This window comes from Loxodonta africana, chromosome 1, assembly GCF_030014295.1.
Source record: "Loxodonta africana isolate mLoxAfr1 chromosome 1, mLoxAfr1.hap2, whole genome shotgun sequence".
In the NCBI taxonomy this organism is placed as follows: domain Eukaryota; kingdom Metazoa; phylum Chordata; class Mammalia; order Proboscidea; family Elephantidae; genus Loxodonta; species Loxodonta africana.
In genome coordinates, this window is record NC_087342.1 from 12,907,211 (window position 1) to 12,925,389 (window position 18,179).

An 18,179-nucleotide genomic window follows, 5' to 3' on the forward strand; every position below is an offset into this window, starting at 1 on the left:
CCTATAGGACAGAGTAGAACTGCCCCATAGAATTTCCAAGGAGCGCCTGGTGGATTTGAAATGCCCACCTTTTGATTAGCAGATTGTCTTAGTCATCTAGTGCTGCCATAACAGAAATACCACAAGTGGATGGCTTTAACAAAGAGAAATTTATTTCCTCACAGTAAACTAAAAGTCCAAATTCAGGGTGTCAGCTCCAGGGGAGGGCTTTCTCTCTCTGTCGGCTCTGGAGGAAGATTCCTTGTCATCGGTCTTTTCCTGGTCAAGGAGCCCAGGTCCAAAGGGCGCGCTCTGCTCCCATTGCTGCTTTCTTGGGAGTATGAGGTCTCCCACTCTCTGCTTGCTTCCCTTTCCTTTTATCTCTTGAGATATAAAAGGTGGTGCAGGGCACGCCCCAGGGAAACTCCCTTTGCCTTGAATCAGGGAGGTGACCTGGGTAAAGGTTGTGTTACAGTCCCACCCTAATCCTTTGAACATAAAATTACAATCACAAAATGGAGGACAATCACAGAATACTAGGAACCATGGCCTAACCAAGTGTGTGTGTGTGTGTGTGTGTGTGTGTGTGTGTGTAGTTATTTAGTCATATATTTGAATGTGTAAAGAATAGCTCTGAAAGATACACAAGAAGCTGGCAACAGTGATTGTCCCTGGAGAGAATAGAAGGGGGGCTGAGGGATAGGGTGGGTGAAGAAACCTTATATTGTAACCGCTTTTGTTCATTTTTATCATGTGTTCGTGCTACATATTCCAAAAACTGAATCAAGTAATATAAATAAATATTTACACAACGTAACAATTTTGCTTCTGCCTGCAGAAGCCCTCACACATGTACAAAAAGGGGGGAAAATATTGTTTATAAGGATGAAAAACTAGAAACGACCAAAATCTTCATCAGTAAGAGACTAAGCATGTAAAAAGTGGAGTAGTCATGATAGAATAGCATATAGCAGTTAATGGAAATCAGTTAGAGTCATCTAGTTATGTATCAAGGAGCACTGGTGATGCAGTGGTTAAGTGCTTGGCTGCTAACCAAAAGATTGATGGTTCAAACCTACCAGCTGCTTCTTGGAAGAAAGATGTGGCAGCCTGCTTCCGTTTCCAAAATTTATAGCCTTGGCAACCATATGGGGCCTATAGAGTCGCCCTGAGTTGGAATCGACTAGGTAGCAATGGGTTTTGGTTGTTTGGATCTAAGTATCTACACGGAAAGACTCAAAAACATGTTGAATGAAAAAAAAAGCATAATACAGAATATGTGTAGAGTATACCATTAAGTAAAATTTTAAAAATATTTATGTTGAATTGGGAAATGTGCTACGTACATTTTTATAACAATAAAAATTTTTCTGTTAGAAAAAAAGTTCATTAAAACGATAAAAATCAACTAGAGAGATACCAAACTCACAATAGTAGTCATTTTCGTGGAGGGCAGGGAAGACTTCAGGTGTATATACCTGTAATATTTATTTCTTTAAAACGACTACAGAAAAAGATAGAAATCAATCGTGATCGAACGTTAAAAGTTTTAATTCTGGAAGGTAGGAATGTAGGTGTTTGTTATTTTGTGTTTTGTGTTTTTCTGTATGTACTTTCAACATTTCTTAGAGATTTAAATAAAAGTAAAGTACAAATATCTAGCCAAGGGTCTCCAAATAGATTCTTTTCTTTTCTTTAGAAAGTCAAGCAAATCCTAACAATCACCTTTGATACTACTAACAGGTATTGGTTAAAAAAATAAATTTTTGTGTTAAAGGTTTTAGAACACTTGGAAACTCTGGTCCTAGCTTCAGGTTTCATACCCAGCTTCCCAGGACAAAACCATTGTCCAAGAGAATGTAGGGAAGTCTCATTCTTGATACAGCATGACTCTTCGTGCACACCCATTTGGTCATCCCCCAGCCCCTTTTCCCAAATCTATATTACGACACTTTGTCCAGGAGGCAAGAAGACTTGTCTCAAGGCATACTCGTTTTCTGTGTGCTGTTTTGCTCTTTGTGGAAATAAAACATCCCATAGGCGGAGCTTGTGAACACCTGTTTAAAAACTCATGTCTCGGCACTAGCCTGATCATTGACTCCCAGCATTCTGTTGTGCAAAGAAGCAATTAGCCAAAATGATGCCTGGAGGCTTAACAGAAGCTAAACCTGCCACTCCAGAAATCCAGCAGATTGCTAATGAGGTGAGTTGATGCACCCCATGAAAATGTTTGATCCAAAATCCTGATTCTTGCTTTGGACACAAAAATCTAGAATCTTGGGGAATATGTGGCTTTGTCCAGGCTTCCTTACAGCTAAAAATGTAATCCTGAGCTTCTCAGATGAGACCTCTAAGAACCCCAACACTGTCAGAGTGCCTGTGAGCAAGGCACATCCCTTCTCTGAGCCTTAGTTTCCCCATTTATAAAGGAGGAATTTGTTTCGGACCATCTCCAAAGCTCTCCCAGCTCTTCCGATGTCTGATTTTGGAATTACTCAGTTTCTGATGAAACTTTTCTAATCTCACCGAGTGGTGCCACCATGTAATTAAAGGCTGTTAACAATTAGCCTTCAAAACGCACTAGAAGGAGACTTTTTAAACGGTTTGAAGAACAATATTGTAAAGGTGACCCTCTTACAAACCTTCTACCAATTCGCCTAAATAGATTTTTCATCTTTTCGTTAGAGGATGACAAAACTAGTAGAAAGGGGCATAGTCCAGGATGATTTCACATGTTACAATTCGATTATGGTGAAAACAGAGCTCAATGTTTTTAACGAGTTGATACTTTTTTCTAGGTGTCGTTTGATTAGTTATCAATTAATCATGATGTAATAAAATGTCATTGTACTGTACCACCTGTGACAGGAAACTACATATAAATCACTGTTTTTGCTTAGTAATTTGTTGCCTTACTTTCTTGTATCATTCCTTCTGGATTTTTTCCTCTAAAACGTCATTCCATGACATTGCTTGGCAACAAGATCATCTTCTTGTGTGAGTCCACTCAGGTTGTGATCCTCTGCATTGAAAGACACTGGAAAGCTCTCTAAGGGGCCCAGATATCATTCATTCTTTGGGGTTAAATATTTCCCTTTCCAGGGTTCTTTAAAGAAAAAAAAAACAAAAACCTTGAAGCTTGTTTTTCTTGGAGAAGTTAGTAGTAAGTCAATAAAAAAAAACACCAAACGCATTGCTGAGTCAATTCCAACTCATAGTGACCCCATTGGACAGGATAGAACTGCGCCTATCGGGTTTCCTAGGCTGTAATCATTATGGAAGCAGGCTGCCACATCCCTCTCCTGCGGAGCAGCTGGTGGGTTTGAACCGCCAACGTTTTGGTTAGCAGCTAAGCAGTTTAACCACTGCACCACCAGGGCTCCTTAAATCAATAATACATATCAGGAATCCATGGGTGATACAAACAGTTAAAGTGCTTGGCTGCTAACCGAGAGGTTGGAGGCTGGCGTGCACCCAGAGGTGACTCGGAAAAAAGGCCTGGCAATCTAACTGCTGAAAAAAGTCTACCATTGAAACCCCTATGGAGCATAGTTCTACTCTGATATACATGCAGTCACCATGAGTCTGAGTTACTCGTTGGCAACTGTAAAAAAACAAACATATTAAGTCATAAATACTGTCATTTGATTTCCTGTAAGAGGTCACTGTTCTCAAACTTGAATGTGCTATGATTCCCTGGTAGTCTCGTTAAAATGCAGATTCTGACACAGTAGGTCTGGGGTGGGGCAAGAAAAGTTCTCAACTTCATTTGTAAAAGACAACCCCTCTTGCCCTGCCAGTCTCAGAAATGTACAGATTCAATGAGGTAACGTGCACAAAAAATACTGGAAAATGGAAAAGAAATATGCATAGATGGGACATTACAACGTTTACTTCAAATTCTTACCTGGAATCATCCCTGACCCTGGAAAATTCCCCTGAGACTCTCCAGAGACCAGAGCTATAGAGAGGTGGGGAACAATTAAAAAACAAAAGCCTTGCCAGGAGTCAGTAACTCATAGTGACCTTACAGGACAAAGCAGAACTGCCCCCCACAGGGTTTCCAAGACTGTAATCTTTTATGAAAGGAGCCCTGATAGTGCAGTGGTTAAGAACTCAACTGTTAACTAAAAGGTCGGCAGTTTGAATCCACCAGCCACTCCTTAGTAAACCCTATGGGGCAGTTCTACTCTATCCTATGGGGTCATTATGAGTCAGAATAGACTTGATGGCAACGGGTAATCAATCTTTACGGAAGCAGACTGCCACATCTTTCTCCCTCAGAGTGGCTAGTGGGTTCAAACCACTGACCTTTTGGTTAGCAGCCAAGCACTTGACCACTGTGCCACCAAGGCTCCTTGGGGAACAATAAACCAAAACCAAACCCAGTGCTCTCGAGTCGATTCCGACTCATAGCGACCCTATAGGACAGAGTAGAGCTGCCCCATAGAGTTTCCAAGGAGCACCTGGCGGATTTGAACTGCCGACCCTTTGGCTAGCAGCCGTAGCACTTAACCACTATGCCAGCAGGGTTTCCTGGGGAACAATAAGGGTTTGAAATACAGAGGACACAGAAAGTTTTAATGATTTTTTTAAAAAAAGCCTATCATCTGGTTAGCAAAAATAATTTTATTTTAAACAAGAAACCTCCAGAATATCTTGAATTGTTAGTAACACCCATCTGTGAGCCACAACTTGAATTATAAAATTAATTTGAAAGTCTGTTTCTTACTGTTTACCTCAGGCTCCAGCTCCGTCAGAGACGTAGAGTGAGAGATAGGTATTAACAATAGCCCCCAGAGATCTCTTCTTTTTCCCAGAGATGCCTCGAAAGAAAGGCCTGAGGATCTACTTCCAAAACACCAGCTATTGAAAACCTTACGGAGTACAGCTCCATTCACTCTGTCATTTGATTTTCATAACCCCTGGGACAGCTAAGGAAGGCATTACATCCATTTTTCAGATGATGATCCTTAAATTGAAAAGGTTAATAGTCACCTAGTTAAGATGCTAACCTGTCTCCAGGTTTTCACTCTCTTGCTCTATCATACAATGCCAGGAGGGAAAGATACTGGTGGGAAAGTGTGCGATAAACTTGCCTGCTCTGTCCAAGTAGCCAGTCTTACATTTAAAACCATAAAAACCAAAAAACCAAACCCGCTGCCATCGAGTCAATTCCAACTCATTGTATTCCCTTGTTGTTGTTGTTGTTGTTAGGTGCCATCGAGTCACTTCTGACTCACAGCAACCCTATGCACAATGGAACAAAACACTGCCTGGTCCTGTGCCATCCTCACAATTGTTGCTATGCTTCAGACTATTGTTGCAGCCACTGTGTCAATCCACCTCGTTGAGAGTCGTCTTCTTTTTCGCTGACCCTGTACTTTACCAAGCACGATGTCCTTCTCCAGGGACTGATCCCTCCTGATAACATGTCCAAAGTATGTAAGACGTAGTCTCGTCATCCTTGCTTCTAAGGAGTGTTCTGATTGTACTTCTTCCAAGACAGATTTGTTCTTTCTTTTGGCAGGCATGGCATTCAATATTCTTTGCCAATACCACAATTCAAAGGCATCAATTCTTCTTCGGTCTTCCTTATTCATTGTCCAGCTTTCACATGCATATGAGGCAATTGAGAACACCATGGTTTGGGTCAGGCGCACCTTAGTCTTCAAGGTGACATCTTTGCTTTTCAACACTTTAAAGAGGTCCTTTGCAGCAGATTTACCCAATGCAATGCGTCTTTTGATCTCTTAACTGATGCTTCCATGGATGTTGGTTGTGGATCCAAGTAAAATGAAATCCTTGACAACCTCAAATTCCTTGAAAAATAAGGAAAAAAAAAAAAAAAGACTTCCTCGACTGGTTGAGACTAGAGGGCTCCCCTAGACTATCGCCCTGAGATATTCTTTAAACCTGGAACCCAAAATAACCCTTGAGGTCACCTTGTATCTAAAGAGATTGGCTTACAAAATAAGGAATCTCTCCCATAAGTACTATGCTCCTTCAAAAAACCAACTATATGCTTCATGGGAGAAGAATGTGGTCTGCTTCCCTAAAGATTTACGGCCCTTGGAAACCCTCTGGGGCAGTTCTACTCTGTCCCATAGGGTCGCTATGAATCGGAATCGACTCAACGGCAGTGGGTTTGGTTTGGGGGGTAATGGCGAAAGCTCTGACATTGTATGTAAATAATCATTAGATGAGAATTCTGTGTATGTGTATTTGCAGAAAGGAAATATCATTTCAATCATTTTTTAAAAAATAAGGGCTATAAGCACACATACACAGTGTGTACACACACACCCCTGTGTCATAAAATGTGGCTGCCGAGTAGCATTCCTGACAGCACACACAGACCATGATTTTTTTCTGCCAGAACATCACATAGACACCTCTTCTGCACCCATCACTGGCCCACCCTGCAGCTTGGCATTTCATGGCTCTAAGTCCCCCACCCACAGATTTGTGTTCCCCTCTCTGACAGCAGTCTCCCCAGCCTCCTCCACGCCCCGGACACATGAAGAACCTGCTGTTCAGCCACACCAGAATCCTCCAGGCACTCACTCACCCTCCCGTCTTCGTTAGCACATGCCTAGACCCGCTCCATTACTCACCCAGCCCTGGACACCATGCTGGATGGCTTCCTACACTCCTCAGCTCCACCCCTGATTTCCATGACCCGGTGAGCTCCTGACGTTCCAGTCCTCAAGTATAGAGCACTCCCACTGACGCTGCTTCCTCCTTGGCTTCTGTTCTTGGCTCAGAGAACTTGGCTCAAGGAAGATGCAGAACCACAGAAAACTCGCCCTTTATAAACCTGGGAATTCATGTCAAGCAACTGCACCAGCACCCTGGGGGCTACCAGAAAATCCTTTCAGTCATATCCCTTTAGTCCTTTCCCAGAAACCCCACAGAGGGGGAGCTGTACCTGCTCTCTCCTCAGTTTCCCAATCCTATCCCACATGGTCCTTTCAGCAGGGTGTCTCAGTTCCTGCTCGTCTTAGAAGATTGTGGTCATCTGGCCAGGGAGCACCCCAGTTTACCTCGCCCTCCACTTGATCTCATTCCTCCCCCAGTCTTAGGCCCCTATTCTTTCCTTTGTCAGCCCTTCCTTCCTATGCCACGAGCCATTTTTTCCTGCCTCCTGGCTACACATACTCCCCTCTTCCCTTGACGTACATTCAGATGATGAATGTCCACAAGTCACCTCTCACAGCCCTATTGTGCTCTCACACTACTACCGAAACTCTCCTTCCTTACTCTGTAAAATTTCCCAAAATATGGCCTCTCTTTGTTGCCACCATTATCTTTCTATCTGTTCTTTCCTAAATTACAGATACCCATTGCCATCGAGTCAATTCCAACCCATAGCACCCCCACAGGACAGGGTAGAACTGCCCCATTAAGTTTCCAAGGAGTGCCTGGTGGATTTAACTGCCGACCTTTTGGTTAGCAGCCATAGGTCTTGACCACTACGCTACCAGAGTTTTCAGGTAGCTCAGTGTTTCTGCAGAAGGGGTACAAATTAGAGGAAATGTCTGGGCATTGGGTATAAAGTGACTGAAATCCTCAGATCAAAGAGAATCCTCAACTCACCAAGATCATGCTCTGCCGTGGTAAGAAAAACTTAAGCAGCTCTGGGGTCAATGTAGTCTTCTTTCCCTGGCAGCAGGCTGGGTGACAAAGTCACACTGTTCCCTCCAGCGCTGCAGCCACCACCATGCACGGCAGCTTGAGCAGGGTGAACGCCAACTGTGTTCAGTTCCAGTCTGTCTGTTTACCACCAGGCTCCTGACCAGCACTCACAGCTGGATCTCATTCTTTTGGTGCCCTTCTTTATTCTAACGCTAAAATGGGAACTCTTCCAGCACCAAGCTACCTTCTGAAACTCAAGGTTTTACTTACAAGCTCCTTCCAACTCTGCCCCTTTCCTTGCTTCCCAGCCTAAATCTCATCACCCCAGGTCCATAGCATCCAACATTGAAACAAAACAAATTTATTTTACTGGAAATGGGGTGTGAGGCTATGGATGACAAGTACAGCGAGCCAGAAATCAGAGGTTGTAATCTGACACATGTCAGTGCACTTATGGAAGCAAACCTGGATATTTGAAATCAACCCTCTCATGGAAAATTCTGGACTTATGAACTTCATAGATTCAATGGAAAGGTTACATATTTAGATCTAATTCTATGACAGATGAAAAAAAAAAAACTTAGGATACTTACCAAAAAACCTATCCAAAAGACTGAAAACCAGGAGAAGAAACACAGATAAGCGCATCAGATAAACCGGATACTTGCCTTATCAGACGGGGCTTTAAGATATCGATCAATAGTTTTTCAAACTTAAGCACTTAAAGTCATGTTCTCCTCAGAGCTTCAGTTTCCTCACTTGTGAAATTAGATAATTTGGGGTTAGAATAGAGATTAACCCTTCTCTGCTCAACTTCTAACTGGCCTGGTACTCAGTGTTGGCTTCCCTTCCCCCAGGAGTTCAAAGGCCTGGGACAGAGGGTGCAATTAGGCAGGTCAATTTTTTTCTTCCTTTCTCCTCTTTGGAGCTTTGTTTTTCATCTCAACACAGCAATCACATGCTTCCCATTGATTCTGAAGGCTACAGGAGAAGTGAGTAATGGCCCAGGGAGTATGTGGCTCTTCAAAAGTGGTCTGGGGTCTTAATGAGTTTGAAGATGTCTGCATCATTGAAAAGAGTTCTGATACCCAAACTGAAGCATTTATAGAAAAGGATTCAAAATGTCTGAAGGACCTGATAGCCTCAGGAGAACTCCAGATGCACTGACGGCTGGATTAAAGCTGTGTGTTCATGATGGACAAAAACAGGAACAGATAAGGCTGAACGATATGAGGAACCTAAGTTAACGCCACTGAACTGTACATGCAAAGAATGTACATATATATGGGTGTTTTTGTGATACATGTATATATATATATAGTTGTTTTTGTTAGCTGCTCTTGAGTCAGCCCCTGGCTCATGGTAACCCCATAAACAATCGAACCATTATGATCCTTAGGGCTTTTCTTCCTAGCCTGTCTAAGTCTAGAAGCTCCACTGAAATCTGTTCGGCATCATAGCAGCACAAGACCTCCACTGAACAGGTGAGTAGTGGCTGTGCTTGAGGTGCACCGGCCAGGAATCAAACCTGGGTCTCCTGCATGGAAGGCAAGAATTCTACCACTGAACACCACTCCCTTCTTCCATATGTATTTACCAAAATGAAAAAAACAAAAAAGGCTGATCGTGCACATGAAATACTTCAGTGAAGGGAAAGGCACCTTAGCAATAGACAAGGCATACTGAACACACACATTTATTTCCTTTTCCCTTTAAATGATCGTAGAGGATAGGGGGTGGGGGGCACAAACCCACAAATATAAAGAGAACAGGAGACAAGCAAACACCACCTCAGAGATGAGTACATAATTTTAGAAGACGGAAAACAGTTGAACAGTGGAAAATAACGTAAGTCTAGACAGAGCCTAAGCTCAGAGACGGGAAAGTCTACACCAGAAACAAGCAGATTCATACTGCGGAATTCCAAAATGGCTCAGGCATTAGCAACACCAGCAGCTTATGAACACAGGAGTGAGGTGTAGGGCTGAAAACAGGAGGATCGATGAGAGATCTGTATGAGGAGAAATTAGACCATCCCCAGACCCTGCCTTCTTACCATCCTACACCATGCAATAAGCTATTACCCTCTCCTACACTCTTAGTGGAAATGGAACCAGAAAGTCCACAATAGACTCTGGGACACCTGGCCCAGCTGAGGGCAGGAATGAAGGACCATTACTATAAACTGGTGGATTCAGTAAAAAGTCTACATATTGAATTTAAAACTCTCCAGCTCCCTTCTTATAATTGGTTCAGGAACGCTGGGATCCAGGCTTATATCCCCCTGATGCAGGCAAAATAACAGCCCCCTAAAGATGTCCATGTCTTAATCCCTAAAGCCTGTGAGTCTGCTACCTTGCATGGCAAAGGGACTTTGCAGATGTGATTAAGTTAAGGATCTTGAGACGCGGAGAGCATCCTGGATTATCCAGGTGGGCTCAATGTAATCCCAAGGGTCCGTATAAAAGGAAGGCAGGAAGCTCAGTGTCAGAGTGGAGATGTGACAGTGGAAGCAGAAGTTAACAATACGCCCTGGAAATTAGTCCAAAGCAGTTGATAAAGGTCTTTCTCATGCTTTTGTACAGCTGCATAACGCTCCATGGCGTGGATATACCATAGAGGAGTGGTACGTTTACACAGCGGAGTGCTATGCAAGACATATTGCTAAGTGAAAAGGATCTCTATAGTGTGCTATCTTTGCTGTAAAGAAAAAAGGAGAATATAAGAAAATATACATGTATGTACTCATTTGTGCAAAAGGAAATACAGTATGATCCCTCTGTTAAGAAGAGAACAGATATATAGAGAGAGAGACTAGTGTTCATTGGTGATTACCCAGGAGGAGGGAGGGGAAAGTACAGTTTTGGTTGTAGAGACTCGTTATTTTTGGTGATGGGAAAAGTAGTACTGAATGCGGATGTAGCGAGGACAGCACAACCAAAGTAAAAAATGAGCGTTTGAGCACATATGGATGGGTGTAAGCACATTGGTATAGGGGTAGGCACAGGTTCGTACATTGGTGAGAACAGATAGAAGTGTCTATAAACCAAAACCAAACCAAATCCATTGCCATCAAGTCAATTCCGAATCGTAGCGATCCTATAGGACAGAGTAGAACTGTCCCATAGAGTTTCCAAGGAGCAGCTGGTGGATTTGAACTACCTACCTTTTGGTTACCAGTGGTAGCTCTTAACCACTGCGCCACCAGACGTATCTTTAAAAAAAAAAGACCCATTGCCGTCCAGTCGATTCCGACTCATAGTGACACTATAGGATAGAGTAGAGCTGCCCCCATAGAGTTTCCAAGGAGCGCCTGGTGGATTCGAACTGCCGACCTCTTGGTTAGCAGCTGTAGCACTTAACCACTACACCACCAGGGTTTCTGAAGTATCTATTGAAAAATAAATAAAAATATGTGGGTGTAGGCACATATATTCACTGAAGACACAAGTACGGATACTCCTCAGAAATAACAAAACCCCTTCAAGATTAGTTCTCTGAGTTTGAAACCTCAGGACCATAGTCTCATGGGACAACTCAGTCAACTGGCATGACTTAGTTCACAAAAATCATGATCTGCATCCTAGAGAAGTGAGTACAGTCTGGGGTCTTAAAAGCTTTCGAGCAGCCCTCTAAGACACAACTACTGGTCTCTACTCGCCAGGAGCAAAACAGTCAGAAAGTAACCAAAAGCTCAGAGAAGAAACGAGTCTGCAAGAGCCACAACCTCAACTCCCCTGAGACCAGAAGAACTAGATGGTGCCTGGCTACTGACTAATTCTGATAGAAGTTACAGTAGATGGTCCGCTATAGAATGGGACAAAAATATGGAGGACTCAAATTCTTATCTAAAAAAAAAGGCCAGACAAACTGGAACAGAAGAGAACAGAGGACTCCCTGAGACTATTGCTCTGAGACATTCTTTAAACCGAGAATCGAGCCTATCCCTTGAGATCAACCTTTTAAAGAAATTGCAGAGTGGCACACAAAATAAAGGATGTTACCTGTAAGATTGGTGCTCTACTTAAAAACCATTTGTATGAGACCAAAAGGTCAACAATTACCCGAAAGCAAAGATGAGAGGGAAGATAAAGGGGCAGGGGAACTAGAGTACTGGAAATGGAACAAACAACACAATTAAAGAGAATGTTGACACAGTGTGATAAATGTGACTAATATTACTGAACAATTTGTGCAGAAATTGTCACATGGGAACCTAACTTGCTGTGTAAACTTTTACCAAAATCTCAGTAAAGTATTATTTAAGAAAGAAAGAAAAATATAGGAAGGCTAAGCCAGAACCTAGTGAAACCGGTTACCTACAGAGGGTGGGTGGGAACTGGGTAGAAGGCGTAACAGGGAAGTGACAGGCCTCTGAATATACCTTTTTGGGTAGTTCTGACTCTTAGAACCATGGTATGCTTCATATACCCAAAAAATAAATAATTAAAATCAATCAGAATGTAAGGGGAAACCAAAATGGAATACCACAAAAGAACCATGACGGATGAAATGTGTTACAAATTAAAACATTTCCACATTGAAGGAAGGGGGGAAGAAAATGACTAACCTAAGTAACTTTGAAATACAGCATCCTGACTATATACACAGTCAGGCTACTGTAGTTAGTAAACTTGTTTTTCATGGGATTACGGGTTCGCAGTTCTGAAGCTATTTAATGTGTGCACTTCAGTTCCAGTTGTTGTTGAGTCGATTTCAACTCATGGCGACCTTAGGTATTTCAGAGTAGAACTGTGCTCCATAGAGTTTTTTTCAATGGCTAATTTTTCAGGACTAAGGTGCGCCTGACACAAGACATGGTGTTTTCAATAGCCTCGTATGCATGTGAAAGCTGGACAATGAATAAAAAAGACCGAAGAAGAACTGATAACTTTGAATTATGGTGTTGGCGAAGAATATTGAATATACCGCAGATTGCCAGAAGAACGAACCAATCTGTCTTGGAAGAAGTACAGCCAGAATGCTCATTAAAAGCAAGGATGGTGAGACTTTGTCTCACATACTTTGGACATGTTATCAGGAGGGATCAGTCCCTGGAGAAGGACATCATGCTTGGTAAAGTAGAGGGTCAGTGAAAAAGAGGAAGACCCGCAACAAGATGGATTGACACAGTGGCTGCAACAATGGGCTCAAGCATAACAACGGTTGTGAGGATACACAGGACCTGGCAGTGTTTCATTCTGTTGTACATAGGGTCACTATGAGTTGGAACCGACCCAACAGCACCTAACAACAACATAAGTCAGAATGGACTCAATGGCAAAGGGTTACTCTTTAAAAGTGCCAAGGTCATCAATGACAAAGGAAGACTGAGGAAATGACCCAGATCGGAGGAGACTAAGGAGACATAACAATTGAATGCAATGTTCCATAAAGATTGCACCCAAGAAAGCCCTGTGGGGCAGTTCTGCTCTGTCTCATGGGGTCACTATGAGCCAAAAATCAACAAGATGGCACCTAACAAAAACAAGAAGGGGACCCTGGATGGGATCCTGGACCAGGATAAATTCAAAATAAATAAATAAATAAATACTATGTATAATACCATGATAATTTCCTGGCTTGATAACTGTACTGTGGTTAAGTAAGATGTTAACATCAGGGAAAACTGTGAATGGCGTAAGAGAATTCAGTATATACTATTTTTGCAGCTTTGTTATGTCTGAGATTATTTTAGAATTAAAAAAAAATCTAAATTAAGTAGTGATGATTGCTTTTCAATTTTTTTTATTAACCAAAGATATATATAACTATTAGAGTTTTACCAGTCAAATGTTACCATATTACATAACTGAGTGGATATAAATTCAGCCTGAAGCAACAAAATGTGACATTTTAGTTATCCCATTCATTCTTATTACAGATTGATGGTTTCTTTTCTGTTGAAATACTGAAAATAACTTAGAGATTGTATTACATCTCTGAGGTTCCCAGATTTGTAAATCACAGAAACAGAGTCCGATATAGCTTTGATAATTTGTTTCCTTTTTTCTTAAGGTTAAGCCACAGCTTGAACAAAAAACCAACGAAACTTACAAAGATTTTGAAGCCGTGGAGTATAAAACTCAAGTGGTTGCTGGAGTAAATTACTACATTAAGGTTAGAGTTCCACCTTGGTACTAAAAAGATACTTCTGATTTTATGTAATATGCCCTGTTTCCCCTACCATATAATTTGTTCCTGCTGGTTGTCTTGAATCAAAATGGCTAGTGGGGTAGCCCCCAGGTGTTGCTGTTATTGTTGTTGTTATTTCTATTGAGTTGGCTCTGACTCATGGCAATCTTATATATGATAAAAATAAACATTGCCCAGTCCTACACCACCTTCGTGATCCTCCCAGCCTAGGGGGCTCATCTCCCAGTATGTTGGACAATGCACCACTGTGATCCATAGGGCTTTGGTTGGCTGATTTTTGGAAGTAGGTCACTAGGCCTTTCTTCCTGGTCTGTCTTATTCTGGCAGCTCCACTGAAACCTGTCCACCATGAGTGAGCCTGCTGGTATTTGAAATACTGATGCCATAGCTCCTGGTATCATAGCAACACTGAGTAACTTGTCAAATAAATAAATGATCTTTAAAAATGCTTATTTAAAAAGCAAAGTAGTTTAAATTATTTTCCCAGGTATTGACTCAAGCTATTCCTTAAATCTGTTTAATTTAGACATACAGAATCACAAAGTTTTGAGGTGGAGTAAGCTTCAAGATACCATCCAGTCCAGCTGAGATATTATCCTCCCACCTCACACATGGGAGCCCTGGTGGTGTAGTGGTTAAGTGCTACGGCTGCTAACCAAAAGATACGCAGTTCGAATCCACCAGCCACTCCTTGGAAACCCTATGCAGCAGTACTACTCTGTCCTACAGGGTCTCTAGGAGTTGGACTGAACAGCAATGAATTTGGTTTTTTTGACCTCACACACGAGGCAGCCAGGACCACAAACCAACCATGTCCTGAACTGTTATGAAATCTTTTTCTATACAGTTTCTGGAAATTAAGCTAAATCAATATATCTTTATAAATTCACAAGAAAAGGATGGTATAAATATATTGTCATCTGCCAAATCTGAGAGACTACCACTTGGAAGGTATCATGGCAGGCATCCGCTGTCCATCGGTCAGTTTCCCATACTTTTTAGGTGAGAGATTTATGGAAAACTACTTAGCTCTCTTAATCTGTTTCCTCATTTGCAAAATTGGCATTGTTCCATCTTTCTTCAGGCCTATAATTGAGAAGTAAAAGTGATAATGTGTATAAAATGCTTGTCAGAGTGTCTGGCTCATAGTAAACATTTGATAAATGGCATTTGTTAAAATTAAGGTAGTAATGGGACTTTACAACACAGCAAATATTATTATAAGACAAAACTTTTATTATTTCAACCAAAGACCCAAGTGGAAATTCTTACTGTGATTTTCCAGGTCTCAGATTCATCCCCAAACTATCATTTCAACTTTTTACCAGTGGCTTCCCAGGAAGACCCTTTATCTTTAGATGAGAAGCTGTCCTCCCCCTATGCCTGTTCAGCCTTACACCTGGGAATTTTTAAAGTCAGTTCTGAGTCCCTGGGTGATGCAAACAGTTAAGTACTCGGCTTCTAACCAAAAGATTGGAAGTTTGAGTTTACCCAGAAGTGCCTTGGAAGAAGGGTCTTGTGATCTACTTCTCAAAATTCACCCGCTGAAAACCCTACGAAGCTCAGTTCTACTCTGACACACATGGTGTTACCATGAACAGGAGTTAACTTGATAGCAACTTGTTGTTGTTGTTGTTGTTGTTTTCTAACATACAATAGGAACCACGGATCCCAAATTTTCTGGGACAGTGCTTATTTTCTTCCCCCTTATCAGCCTACATGGCAAAGCCTCTCAATTTGGGAGTCAGAAAACAGAATCGTCAAAAATATACGCTGTCACTTGTTTTCTTGCCATGTGCATAGTTAAAAATAAAATGCCACTCTGGACTTCCATTTGTGTCCAGATTATAGTAAAAAAAAAAAAAAAAAGAATAAAATAAACCTAGGACCCATGCCTCCTGCCATGTATTTGTTGCTGTTGTTGTTGTGTGCCATCATGCCAATTTTGACTCCTAGTGACCCCATGTGACAGAGTAGAACTACCCCATAGGGTTTTCTTGACCGTAATCCTTACGGAAGCAGATCTGCAGGTCTTTAACCATGGAGCTGCCGGAGGGGTTCCAACTGCTGACCTTTCAGTTAGCAGCCAAGCGCTTAACCGTTACCACACCAGGCCATGCCTTTACCCTGCCCTTTTGCTCATAAAATCAATGTGGTGAGTTTATAGAAGCAAAGGGTCTAAGGATCCTGGTCTATGAATGCTGTTTAAGAAAAGTTTATTGCAGCAAAGAGTTTATAGGCCTGTGGATTTTTTTTACTTATTTATTTTTAATTTTATCTTTTCAGGTACGAATAGGTGATAATAATTATATTCACCTGAAAATATTCAAAAGTCTGCCTGGAGAAAATGAGTCTCTGACACTCACTGGTTACCAGACTGGCAAAAGCAAGGACGATGAGCTGAAGGGCTTCTAGAGACATGTTCCAAAAGTGGTCTGATTTTTTCCACTGGGTACTAATGAATAAAAAAAAAAATGAATGGTCCCTGCTAATACATACAACTCTCAACAAACAAGCATTGTTTTTCAAATAAATTGATGTCTTCAAGTATTTCTCTTTTATTATAGTAAATAGTAGTGACCTTTTCTTTCTCAAAATCAATGTTATTGCTTTGTTATAGATATTCTATATAAATTTATGTCAAATGGAAATCCTACAAAAATTAGCCAGACCTAATGCAACTGGTGGGGCCCTGCTGGCTCAGTGGTTAAAAGCCCTGCTGCTAACCAAAAGGTCAGCAGTTCGAATCCACCAGCTGCTCCTCGGAAACCCTATGGGGCAGTCCTACTCCGTCCTCTAGGGTGGCTATGAGTCGGAATTCACTCAACAGCAACGGTTTTGGTTTTAATGCAACTGGCTAAAAGATAGACAGAACCAGCCCCCCAGCCCCCACTACCACAGTCAGACTAGGCTATGGGCTATCAGTTAACCAACCTCCTTATTTTCTGTGGCTGCTGAGAACCCAACATTTCTTCTCCACCCTCGCATTTTCAAATTAAATCAGGTACTTTTAAAAATACTTTTTTTATTTTGAAACAATCTCAACATTACAGAAAAGTTGCAAAAAAAATTTGTTTTCCTGGACATTTGAAGGTCAGTTACCTACAGTGATGTCCATCACCAAAAATATTTTAGTGTGCATCTCCTACAAACACGAGAAGTATTTGATATCCACTACCATCTTCTACCATCCACTGAAGGAAACCCTGCTGGTGTAGTGGTTAAGTTCTACGGCCGCTAACCCGAAGGTCAACAGTTTGAATCCACCAGGCATTCCTTGGAAACCCTGCGAGGCAGTCCTACTCTGTCCTATAGGGTCATTATGAGTTGGAATTGACTCAACAGCAACCGATTTGTTTTTGTTTTTGTTTTACCATCCACTGAAGAGATGCATGAACAAGCCCCTGAACAACTGGTTATTTTATACTATTGCTCTTCTTTTACATCCAAGAATTGTTTGGGATTACAAGAGTAATAAAAAAGAAATAGACCTTCAATGGGATAAACTATTGAGACAGGGCATTTGAAAGTTGGTTGGCCAGTTAGGGCTTATCAAAATAAAGGATCAAGTCCCCATCACCAAAAAGAGGCCTGTCTTCCTTTAGAAAAATCACATTGCAACTAAAGAAAAAGTTAAATTTCTCAAAAACATTTTGTAAGCTGACCCTATGAATGCCAGTGAACTTCCATGAGTCCTTAAACTAGCCCAAGCCAGTTGTGGCCTGCCCAGATTGGCTGTGACCGCTAATTGACCTCAACAGAGGGTGTAGCAACAGGAGGAACGAATCAGAAAGAAAATCAACACCCAGTCCTTATCCCAAAGCAAGAGGGCCAACAAGAACCATGTCACCTCCTGTTTCCTGGCCACCTTCTAGAATTTTCCCTCCCCAGTATGCTTGCGTGGCCACCATCTTTGCTACCCAAATCACATATAAACCCTGCTTCCCTATAGCTTAGGGAGTCGCATCTGAGGAACTTCTTTCCAGCTCCTTGCTCTGTGTATTGCAATGAAGTTACTTTCTCCAAGACCAAGTCTGAGCTCCTAGGACAAGCACCCACTGAGACAGATAGGGTTAACTGTGGTGGCGGAACAAAAGAGCTGTTAAAAGATTGCCATCTAGAAGTTGGGTAAACAAGAACCACATGATGTCAACATGAGATAAGGTTAAAACAACCCATAAATTACTGTTTCATTCTTAGTGTTTTTCTAGTCCCTTCCCCCTTTAAAGGCTCCACATGCACAGAAGAAGAAAGTGTGACCGCTGTTTAACCTTCCCCTTAGCCCTCCAAAGATGGCAATATAGTGCTGAAGATCAGTGCGCTTACATCCCATAATAAGTGATGCCAAGGGCTGCCGACAGGACTCCATCTTGAGTATCAGTGGGTTCCACCTTGGATTCCAGATG

General features: G+C 41.8%; 1 protein-coding gene across 1 annotated transcript; it reads left to right on the forward strand.

Moving 5' to 3' along the window:
* The first annotated feature begins 2,029 nt into the window (after positions 1 to 2,029).
* Positions 2,030 to 16,375, forward strand: CSTA (cystatin A). Its single transcript, XM_010592919.3, has 3 exons — positions 2,030 to 2,182; positions 13,636 to 13,737; positions 16,060 to 16,375. Exons 1-3 carry the CDS (start codon positions 2,117 to 2,119, stop codon positions 16,186 to 16,188), a joined length of 297 nt encoding a protein of 98 aa, XP_010591221.1. The 5' UTR covers positions 2,030 to 2,116; the 3' UTR covers positions 16,189 to 16,375.
* Positions 16,376 to 18,179: the final 1,804 nt, after the last annotated feature.